Below are 11,975 nucleotides of genomic sequence, written 5' to 3' on the forward strand. Positions count from 1 at the left end.
GACTATGGCAGACCAACACAGCTACCTACCTCTAACTGAAAGCATCTCTGATTAACTTCATTAGAAAGGCTGCCCTATACTGCCAAACCATTGATCCATCAAGTTCAGTATGATTTGTTCTGACTGGCACCAGCTCTTTTAAAGTCTTTTTAGACTGCTCCAGGCACCAGTCTTTCCCAGCTCTGCTCCCTAAGATCTAAATTTAAAAGATGTCAGAGATTAAATGAGGAGCTCCTTGCGTGCAAAAGTTTGTTTTGCTGGCTACTGAGCTGCAGGCCCTTTCCATCTGCTGCAGCCATACCCACCTACCCACTCCTTGAGCGCAAGACCTGTTGCATCCAAAGCAGAAATAGTACCTTGAGCCAACAGGCCAAAGAGAAACAATAGTAAGGTTATCTTTGGTTCCTAGGTATAACCAGGCAAAAGACATTTCCCGAGATCTAGAAAAGCAGGCAAACAAAGTCCATGCAGATGCTGAGGAGGCTGGGAATAAGGCCCTGCAGATCTATGCCAACCTCACCAGTCTGCCATCTATAGACTCTGAGGAGCTAGAGGTATGTTTTTTATTGTCATCTTACTGTTTTTGAAATATATACAACATCCAAACATAGTCAACACTAGCAATATCATGGCTGATCCCAAAGGAGCATAGATTTCAAAGGTGCAATGGGACATGTATATTCATTTTTAAAGTTCTTCAATCCAGTAAGTGTTTCCACAAGTTATAATGCATTCAAGGTGGGTGACATGCTTGGTTATCCCATTGCATGTAAGAAATGAACAGCTGCCAGGTGGCATAGGATCCAGTTTGCCTCTGGCCACCCCTATTTGGCAAGTCAACTTTTCTACAAGTGCAACTGACTATTCTTGTGTCTTCTTGGAGTCTTGATAAGCTAGTTGTGGTGTGGCAGCATGTGGCTATCTCCAAACATGCTGCCATAATCAGTAAAATTAGCATCACTTTATAGCTTGTGTTGATTAAGAGTAATCTAAAACACCTAATAAAAGGAGACAGGTTGCATCTCTTTCCGAGCTAGAGATATGCTGAGTTGGGCTTTGTGTAGAGTTTGTTGGAAGAGCTTTAAAGCACCAATAAAACTGAAACTTGTTTAGCTTTTGTAGGTGACACCAGAGATAAATGGTTCAAGCTCTTGATGTCAGCTAAGAGATTATTTGTTTAATGCTTTTTGAAATACATATAATATGCTGTTGAGGCACTTCTGGGTACTTCAAGATGTGCTGCAGATAGCACTGCTGTATCTGATCCTGGTTTGAGGTCTTTTAAAGGGTGGTTTTGATCCAGCTCATCAGATACCATGTTTGTAAATTCAGCCCCTTGGAAATGTGCCATAAAATGTATAATACACAGTTGCTTCATTCACAAAAGCCATTTCTCTTCCTGTTTTCTCCATGTGCAGAATGAGGCAAATAAGATCAAGAAGGAAGCCAGAGAACTTGATCAACTCATTAACAGGAAGCTGAAGGATTATGAGGACCTAAGAGAAGACATGAAAGGGAAAGAGCTGGAAGTACAGAACCTTTTGGAGAAGGGCAAGACTGAACAGCAGGTCAGTTCTACTTGTATGTAAGCTCTTGCCCTGACAAAAGCCATCAATGCAGGCTAAAACAGGGGTGGCTTAACTGCTCTCAACCTTTGAAAACTTGTGTTAACCAATTCATGGAGAGGTATGGTGGACATGTGTTTAGGGCTTTTTTTGATCATGTGTTCTGTAGAATGGCTGCACCATGCGCAGGACAGAGCTAGGTGCAAAGTGTTCATGGAGAGACAGCATGGGCCCCAGAGCCTGGGGAAAGTGGCCTGGAGATGAGGAAAGGACGGGTGGAGAGCGAGTAGGCAGTAAGGGAGAAACAATTTGCTGTAAAAGGCAAGTGAAGGTTTTAGTGTCCAAGCCAAAAGAGACCGTAGTGGTGTGAATACACACCTGTTAGTAAAGCAGAATCAGCAGTCAAAAACAGAGTTGGGGAGGATGAAGGACCTTTTCAATTCTTTAGCATCTTTGTCCTTAAAATATATGAACTGTTTTAAAAGGTTTAGATTTTGTTCTTGTGACTGTGCAAATGTACTTTCCTATACTGTTTAACTTCCTTGTAAGCTGCTTTAGTCACATAATAATCAGAGACTCCTAGGGTCAGTATGGTTTAGAGGCCACTTCCTCCGTTGTGTCTGATTACATCCTCCTTGAAATCCACTGAAGAAAGAAGCATTGTCAGTGGCTCTCTCCTCTCTGCTATGGAACTCACTCCCACTGAAGACTCACGAAATCCAGGCCTGAGTGTATTTCAGAAACATTGCAAAGCCATAAGTATTGAGCTGCCTTGTGGGGAAAGCTTAGGAAAATTTCACTGCTCTGCTAGGGACTTGACTCCTGCCCCTGCACCTTTGGGGAAACATTGAAGCTGCCCAGAGTGGGAAGGGTACAAATAGAAGAACAACAACGCTCAGACTGTGGCAGGAATCCACCCAGCACTCGTGGGAAAATGTGGTGTGATCTCTTAGAGTAATCAAGTGAAACTTTTAACACATGGCAAGATAAAAGTCTGTAATTTTATTAGGACAAGTTACTTGTTGTTTACTGTTGTTACAATTGTTTTCTCAGAATTTGTCTTCTGTACCATGAAGATAAATAAAAGCAGTATTTTTTAAAATAATAATAATAAATTGAAATTCAATAGAAACAGTCTGTGCATAATGCACGCTATATGAAGGCATTGTAGAGAGAGGCAGAGAGCGTGTGGCTGACCTGCTGTGTTGTGTGTGCTCGCACAGACTGCTGACCAGCTCTTGGCTCGAGCAGATGCTGCCAAGGCTCTGGCTGAAGAAGCCGCCAAGAAGGGGAGCAACACCCTCCAGGAGGCCAATGACATTCTCAGCAACCTGAAAGGTAGGCGGCAGCGTGACTTCCTGACGAGTCATTTTGCAGAATGGCAGGCTGACCTCCCTGAGTGACTCAGCCCTCTCTTGGGGGGGAAGTGGGCCAGAATCAGAATATTGTTCCACAAGACACGTTTTTCCTATTACTACTGACTGTACTGCTGTAATCACGTCAGTATTATCCCAGTGAAAAGTGTATGTTCAGGACTGAGCTTACGCCCTGATTTCCTGGGGGGGCCATATGTCAATGGTGTGAGCATGGAAACCTGGAGGTCAAGCTTCATAACTGGGCACAGATTCGAACTTTGGTCTCAGTCAAAAACGCCAACCACTGTAGCAGGATTCCCAAGGTGCAATACATTTCAGCCCTTGTACATGTTTCCTTCTGACAAATTTACTGTAGCCGTTTACATGACAAGACCGAAAAGGATAAGATAATCACTTGTGAGGATCTTTTGTAAGCCCCTCTGAAAGCTTCTCAGGGTCAACAGCTTCTTATAAATGGGGGGGGGGGGAGAGACACCAGTTTCTTCTCACCCACTTGCATTCCAGTGGGTTTCGAAGACCTTTGATACAAAACAGTGTTTCATGGCGGATCTGTCTGTCAGTGGCTGTTAGCGACAGCTGCTATTTGGACCTTGCCTGTTTGGAAGCAATATACCTCTGAATATCAGGTCCTAGGGACAAGCCGGGGGGGGGGCTGTTGCTTTCATGTCTTGCCTATGGGCTTCCCAGAGGCATCTGATTGACCACAGTTAGAAATAGAAGGCTGAGTTAGATGGATTTTTGTTTGATCCAGTGGGGCTTCCTTACATTCCCCCCCCCCCCCAGACTTCGACAAGAGAGTGAATGATAACAAGACTGCAGCTCAGGAGGCTCTAAGGAGAATTCCTGCCATTACCCAGACCATCTTGGAGGCCAACAATAAGACACGGCAAGCGGAATTGGCACTAGGCAATGCTGCTGCGGATGCCAGAGAAGCAAAAAACAAAGCTGCTGATTCTGAGAGAATTGCTAATTCTGTGCAGAAGGTGAGTCTTGTGCATCAGTGGTAGAGGACATCCTTTGTATAAGGCTCCATGTTCAATCTCTAGTAAATACTGGGCTAGCTGGACCATTGATCTGAAGCAACATATTGAGGAACTTCATTTGTTCAAAAGTTGTTGTTTTTTGTGGTACAGTTTTTCCTGAATTATCTGTCTTCAGACCACAGATGTGAATAACATGTCTGAAAAGTTCATGAAATGAACTCTCAGGACACAGAATACTAGCATGTCAGGACAAAAGTTCCCAACTTGCTGGTTTTCATGTGTGTGGAATTTACTTTCTCCATTTTCCAAACACATCATGCCTCCTGTCCACAGCCTGAAGTGGCAACAGCGCATAGTCATCCACATAATTATTCTGTATAAATAGATCAGCTCTTGGCAATATGTAATAGACAAGAAGCTGTCTTCTACGAGACCAATGGCTGTTTTAGCATTAGTGGAAGTCAAAAGCTGACATTTCTCTACTGGCAAGCAGTTGGTAAAGAAGCCTGCTCAGTTGTCTTGCTCTTAATGCTGCCCAGAACAGAGAGAGCTTTCCTATAACATTAAAGGACCAAATACCATGGCAGGGTGTTCTTTCGTACCCTGTTGAGAAACACAGCTCAGTGGCAGAGCACACGATTTGCATGTGGAAAACCCCTGGTATTAATCCGTTGTGGCTCCAGGTAAAGATGGTTATGAAGGCTGGGAATGATCCCTGCATGAGTCACTAGAAAGGTACATCCTGGCACATTGGGACAAGTACTAGACTGTGTGGACCCACCGATTAGTCTAACTGTACGGGGCAACCTCATATAGACACATACAATCAATATTAGTACTTCAAATGAAGTTTTAAGATGAGGCTTAAAGAGCAGTGAAGGAATTAACGGGAGGGGAAACACGTACGAGTCTGCGTTGACTTCATTAGGCACAGCCCAGTGCTGGTGTTGACTGGGACTCAGGAACAAACTGCAGGTGTGTTTGGACCAGCTGTGCAGGCTCTTCATCCTTCATATATACTTGCTTTGTTCAGGTATTTTTATTTATTTTTTATATGGTTTTGGTCTCTGCCCGTTCTAGAATGCTGCTTCAACAAAAGCTGATGCTGACAAGACCTTCTCCACTGTTGCTGAGCTGGACAAAGAAGTGGGCGACATGTTGCAGCAGCTGGATGCAGCAGAGAAAGAGCTAAAGGCCAAACAGGAAAGCGCTGATCAAGATATGATGATGGCAGGAATGGTGAGTTACTTTGTCTGCTTCAAAAAAACCAAAAAACCATTGATTTTGGGGGGTTAGATTGGCATATTGTTAATCTGCAATATCAGCACATACAGTGGAACCTCAGGTTAAGTACTTAATTGGTTCCGGAAGTCCGTTCTTAACCTGAACCGTTCTTAATCTGAAGCACACTTTCCCATTGAAAGTAATGGAAAAGTGGATTGATCCGTTCCAGACAATGAAAAATACCCCCTAAAACAGCAATTTAACACAAATTTTACTCTCTAACGAGACCATTGATCCATAAAATGAAGGCAATAATCAATGTACTGTACTATAAAATAAATAAGACAGTATTGTAGATGGAAAAAAAATAACATTTTTTTCCCTTACCTGCACTGATGATCGTCATTGTTTGAATGGGGAGCTTTTATCCATTTCTGCAGTCACACAATCAACCAGTAGCTGAACTGGGCTCCACACGATCCCCAAAACAATGGCAGAAGGCAGAGTCCCCCAGAAGTCCCCCAAATGAAGGAGCAAAGCAAAGACAAAGGCACGGGGCAGACTCACATAAACAAATCCCAAAATCCCTTGCAGAATCCCAAAATTTTCCACTCCCCCCCCCACAGGGTAGGTGGGCTTACCTGGCTAGGTGCCACCCATCTTGCTACAGCTGGGGGGTGGGGCAAGGGTTGGTCAAGGGCTTTTCGGCCCAGGCTCACCTTTGTTTTCTTAATAGCTTCACTGCTCTTGGTCTTTGTTAGGGAAGTGTTCCTTACCTAACTTTGGGGCTGGGATGCAACCTGCTGGGCATCCTGCGGATGTCGGGGCCTGGCTCCTGGCATTCGCAGAGGTCTCAGAGAGCTCCTGCTGCTGGAGCCCAGTCGCGGAGCCTCCGTAGGCCCTGCGGATGTCCAGGCTTGGCTCTGGGCAGTGGCGAGGCCTCCGAGAGCTCGGAACACTCACTTCCGGGTTAAAAACGTTTGTAACCCGAAAAAATGTAACTCGAGGCGTTTGTAACCAGAGGCACCACTGTGTGTTGGTTTTTTAAAAGAGACTTTACAAAACCCATGCATGGGTGTCTGCCCTTCAAAGAAGTCTCATGCCATTTGGAAAATCATTTCCTTCTTTTCTCTTTCCCATCCTCTCACCTTTGTCTTCCTGGGCGACTCCCTTGTCTTCCAGCAGAAATGACATTGCATGATGCTGCAGTGTTCGAGATAGAGTTGACACATGCATGCTCATTACTCAGGGACTGAGGTGTGTAGAGTTACTCACTGCAAATTAAACACCACAGGTAGTGTCTTATTAGCTGGTTCATGTGGTCAGCCACAAGTAATTAGAATCATAGAATCATAGAGTTGGAAGATAATTGATATGGAATTACACACATGCATATGTGAATTCAGTTGTAATATCCATTTGAATTTATTTTTTAATTCCCCAGGCTTCAGAGGCAGCTCAGGAAGCAGAAGCCAATGCAAGGAAAGCAAAGACCTCTGTTAGCAGCTTGCTGAGCATGATCAATGACCTCCTTGAGAAGCTGGGTATGTATCTTCAGCTGGTAAACTGCTAGAGAGGTTGACCACCTCACCCTGAATAGTGTGGCATTTGGGGTATTGCCTTGCGATGTGAATACCCCTTTCCTGTTTGTTTGTTCTTTCAAGCCATTGCTATACCTGGCTAACATAAGTTTGTGTAGCTGGGCACCTAGTCTAATAATTTTTGTGGACTTACTCAAAGGACTTCAATAAAATGCTTATCAACAATAGTGTACAGTGACTTGAGTTGACAAAGCTGAAATTATGATAAACAAGTGGGGCTTAATGTAAAACTGCACACATATTTATTTTACATATTAAGATATGTATCTGTCTGGCATCTGTCAGAAAGTCCATTCCCTGTATTCAATACAATCTGGCTTTCTAAAACAAAACCTAGATGGACAAATCTATGAATGTGCAATGATTGACTCCCACTCCCAGCACTGTCTATTGACTGCACCACATTGTTGTTTTACTCTTAGTGGCATGTTGTTGTGAGGGCAAAACCTGCCAGCTAACCCTGACAATGGGTGTCCAGGCCTCCACTGTCAGGGATTCCATACAGGGTAGTGATGTTTTTGTGTTCAAATCACAGAAAGTTGTATAGCACCCCCTTGGGAGCCCTTGCAGTATGCAAGACTTCACTCTGCAAATCGACATGCTTGCCAGGTTAACGGGTTCACTGCTAAATTACCATAGTGGGTGCACATAGCACTAGGGTGGCTCTGTCCCCGTTTGCTCCACTCGCCGACCCCCACAAGCCCTACTCACCAACCCGTCCACAAGACACTTTATTTGCTGAATTGGCTGCCCAGTCAAGGACTATCCCAGCTTCTCCCTTCTTTTTGCAGCCGCATTTTGCATCTGTTTTCACAACAATAATTTCTTGTACAGTTTACTGCTTCATAAGTCCATAGACTTGGCCTGTAAAAAAGAACGGGTGGGCTGAATGATTAAATGCAGGGAATGAGCAATCAGTCGTTTATGTTGTTTAATCTTGGCATTGTAAAAAGGAGGAAAAAAATAGTTAAGGATGGATGTGTATAGAGAACTTTTTCTCAAACAGCGGAAATAAAGTTCAAATAACATTTAAATTTCACAATGTAAAATATTTGTACATAATGTGAATTTCTGGGTGTGCAGTTTAAGAGACATCGAACTCAGTGCTCCGGTGTTACACATTTCTGAATTTTGATACACAACTTATCTCTCAAATTTAAACAATTTGAATACAATAGTTAGAGGAATTTTAGAGATGATTTGGCAAGCTAGGAAGATCAGGTTTTTGAATTATTTTGCTTTTTTAATCTTTCTCTTTTGCATTTGACCAGTGGAAATTATTTCTGTATCAGAATGAAGTGGGCCTTAATTTTAAAAAAATTCTAATTTTGTATGTTGCTCCCATTACAGGGCGTGTGGAACCTGTGGACTTGAGCAAACTGAATGAGATTGAGGATACTTTGAACACTGCCAAAAACCAGATGAGGGACAACGATTTGGACCGGAAAGTCTCCGATCTGGAGAAGGCAGCTGAAAAGCAAGCCAGTGCCATCAATGAATATGACAGGGACATTAACACCATTAGGAAAGACATTAGCAATTTAGAGGACATCAAGAAGACCTTACCAACTGGCTGTTTCAACACCCCGTCCATTGAAAAACCCTAAGGATGTGCTAAAGGCAGGGGGGCGTTCCCTCAATGACTGGTGGAGCAGTTCTTTTGGCTGTGGAGTGCCTTAATTCCTAGGTTACCTTCTTCAGGACCCCCACCTCATCTCCCACACAGCTATCAGTTCTTTCTTTCCCAATTCAAGGGAGAAAATTGCAAGGTTCTGAATGAGCGCAAATTAAATATCCAGCCTTTGGGCTTCAGAAGGGTTTAAAGATATGAAATGTGTACACTTCCTTGCTCAAAACACTCCATTTCCCCCTCTTCTCCCAGAAAAGACTCCCCTTTGATTTGCATAATGATGTGAAATATTATGGACTGTTGTGCTGAATTACAGAAAGGGCTATGAGAACTGATACATAGTGCGGGCAGTCACAGACTTCTCCTTTTTTCATCCCCCGTCTCTCTCTCCCGTACCCCATCTCACAATTTCTCTGTTCTTTTTGTTTCTATGAAGGAAAAGGTTTGGCTACCAAAGTATTAAATTGTAATGGCCAGTATAGCTACAGTTTGTAAGAAACGCTAATGGCCTTCAGAATCAGAAAAGAAGAAAAAGTCAACTTAATTCATATATTAGTGGCCAATTAAACTACCACTTTGGTAGCCAGCTGCCAATTTTAAAGAAACTTTCTAGAGTGCAATATGTATATGTATATCTTGATTCTGAGAAACAGTTTCTCAGAAATGCTTTCGGGGAGTCATGAGGAAGGAGGGGTGTGTTAGGTCTCCATGGTGCTATACCTTGGCCTGCCTTCGACTTCTGAGAACACAGGCAGAAATTTTAATTCTTCAGGATGGAAGAATCTACTTGTGATCAGAATTGTTCCTGTCACCAGCCAGTCACTAGTAATATTCAAGAGGTATCTTCCAGGGACAGATAATTTAATATCAACAGATTCTGTCTTTCTCTCTTGGGGGCGGAGGAAGCCCCTGAATCAGACTCTTTCTTTGTTCCCTTTTTTGAAAGAAGCATCCACTATCCAGAGAGTACTTTTTTTTTGCTAGACTTGCCTGTGAAATTTGAAGTCAACATAATCCTCTCTGGTAGAAACTCAAATGTTTGCAGAGTTCTCTTTCTGCAGGTTGAATCATATCATTTTGCCATGGTAGGTTTACCTCTTGTGTGAAAGAGGAGTAATCACAAAATATAGCTGACCCATCTTTCTAGGAAAAATAATTGGTCAGGCCTAATTCTAGGGGTAAATAACTCCAAGAGTTCACAGTATTTACTAACGGAGCTGGTGGTTGCTTGGTATGAATTTCTGCCCCGCTCAGAATGCCCCCTCTCCCACTTTGATTATGCTTCCTTGTGGGGAGAAGATACCTCCTTCCATGTTGTCTCTCTTCTCCACCCCCCTCCCTTTTAATCCTGAACTGGAGGAAATTATCTGCCTCTGCAGTTTCCTCAAGAGAGAGGTCTGATGCTTCCACCCCCTGCCTTTGAGATCTGCATATACCCACCCTGAAACACTATGCAACTTTGTACGTTTGCGTAGAGGGGAAGAAATTTATTATCTGACACACACACTGGTGCTATTAATTATTTCAAATTTATATTTTTGTGTGAATGTGGGATTTTGTGTCTTTTTTTTATCATGATTATAGTGTGAGGAAAAGTCTGTTTCTCTCTCTCTTGCCCGTCTCCAGCCTTCCCCCCTGTAAATATGCTTGGCCTTGCTTCCCGAGTGGCCCTGTTCTCTCACTGCTTCCTCTTCACCGCCACATTGCCCGCATCCTCTCCTCCAGGTTATTATTCCTCTGGCAGTGAGGGGCAGGGTGGGCGAGGGTCAGGTATTTTCTCTGCCCATCCTCACCTCTGCACTCGTACTGGTAGTTAATAGTGTTCCATATCTGCATTGCCAGCTGAGAGGCAAGTTGCCCTCCTAAAGCCACGTGACACCTAAAGGAGTCAGAGGGGTGTAGCTCACGATGCCTTAGGCCATTTTGGGTGATGCTTTGCCCTGGGAGACTCTCTGGGCTGAAATGGGGAGCACCTCCTCTGCCCCACACCTCCTTCCTCCACTGTGAGCAGAAATGGGAGAACCGGAACATCACCCATTCAGGCAGATCCAGAGTTCTCTCAGCGGACAGGAAGGAGACCCACAGGCCTGAGGCCTCCTCCCCAGGTCTCCTGCTTGGCGGGTGAAGGCGTCACCCAAACTGGCCCTTTGTTTGTGGTCTTGATATTATGAATGGTTATAGGCTTCCTGCTGGCTTTGAAGAGGAAATGCGACTTGGGCCTACTTCTTACTCAGGTGGTTCAACCTAGGTCTGAGCTGGTACCATTTCTCCATGCAGTTTGGTTTTTGTTTTTCAAGAAAAAAACTTTTCTCTCAGGCATGGCTAGTTGTCTACATGTAGGGAAATTAAGGAACATTCAGTCATGGGAGCCATTTACTGAAGGGGTGCCAGCCGGCCACATGCTTTCCACCACAGTAAGCGCTGGACCATTACTGTAGATTCAGTAGCAGGTCTCTGTGAATACAGGTAGGCAGGCAAAACCCCTTTGGCCTTGCTTTTTACAGCACCTCCAGGGCCAGAGAGAGAAGTTCCAGCCAGATCTTAATTTTATCTAAGCAACTTCTTCAACAGTTTACATAAAGCCGACTTGCATGCATACAGGCAAACAGAACCGAAAGCCATGAACTGGAAATGGCTTTTTGCTGTGGCCTCTCACACTTGACTAGAAGGGGATGATTACAGTTCGTAGTGCGCTTCTAGTCCTTTCCTTGCCTTTCTAGTATTTCCCCCCTTTTCTCTTAAACAGGTTTTAACAGATTTTTTTTATTTTTAAATAAATAAATAAAAAGGCCTTTATAAGAATTTACAAATATTGCGTTAACAGCTATTATCACGTTTGTATAGGTCCAAGTTATTTCTTTGCATAACAAAACGATGCAACAGCTGTTCACGGGAGACGCCTGCTGAAGAATTCCCTTCATTTTATTTTTTATTCTCAACTGTGAGCACCTCAAAAAGTGCCTTCACTCCAGTTTTAGACTTAAATCTGTGGTCTTGCTGTCTGGGGGCAGTGAACAAAAACAAGAAAAATGCAACACTTGGCAGTTTTATGTATAAAACAGTATTTCTTATTTATAATAAAGACTGAATATTTGTAACCCCTCATATGCTGGGTTCTTGAGTATTTTTGTGTGTGTGTGTGTGTGTGTGTGTGTGAGAGAGAGAGAGAGAGAGAGAGAGAGAGAGAGAGAGAGAGAGCACATGCACCAGCTGTCCAAATATATTTGCTTTTCCTGTCGGATTTGAATATGGGGGTGGAACGGTCTCATTTTACCTTACCACCTTTTTGTGGAAGGAAACCTGGGCTAAAAAGGATTTTAGCATGGAACTTCAACCAATTTCTAAATGGCTTCAAGATTTAATTTCACATTTTGAAAATATCCCCCTCTGTAGCGGCTAAAATTCTCACTTTGAATTCTAGAGACTTCTCGAATAACTGGAGATTTCAGTGACTGATTCACCATGACCTCTAAAACTTTTTCCTGGGTATCATTTATATTTTATTAAGAAAATTTCATTTATAAGAAGATAAGATTGAGAAAAAAGAAAACGAAAAAAGTGGGTGAGAATTTTAAAAAGAAACACTACTGGGTAAC

General features: G+C 43.3%; 1 protein-coding gene across 1 annotated transcript in view; it reads left to right on the forward strand.

Annotated features, from left to right (window-relative positions):
• LAMC1 (laminin subunit gamma 1) overlaps positions 1-11,484 on the forward strand; it is a 118,363-nt gene extending 106,879 nt beyond the window's left edge. Inside the window, exons 22-28 of the mRNA XM_081012022.1 lie at positions 410-554; positions 1,419-1,568; positions 2,789-2,903; positions 3,725-3,924; positions 5,005-5,163; positions 6,593-6,692; positions 8,100-11,484. Of these exons, the coding sequence (XP_080868148.1) occupies positions 410-554; positions 1,419-1,568; positions 2,789-2,903; positions 3,725-3,924; positions 5,005-5,163; positions 6,593-6,692; positions 8,100-8,356 (1,126 nt within the window). The 3' untranslated portion in view covers positions 8,357-11,484. The remainder of the gene's footprint in view (positions 1-409; positions 555-1,418; positions 1,569-2,788; positions 2,904-3,724; positions 3,925-5,004; positions 5,164-6,592; positions 6,693-8,099) is intronic.
• The last annotated feature ends 491 nt before the right edge of the window (positions 11,485-11,975 follow it).

This window comes from Podarcis pityusensis (genome assembly GCF_964106645.2).
Source record: "Podarcis pityusensis genome assembly, chromosome: 6".
Taxonomy (NCBI): Eukaryota; Metazoa; Chordata; class Lepidosauria; order Squamata; family Lacertidae; genus Podarcis; species Podarcis pityusensis.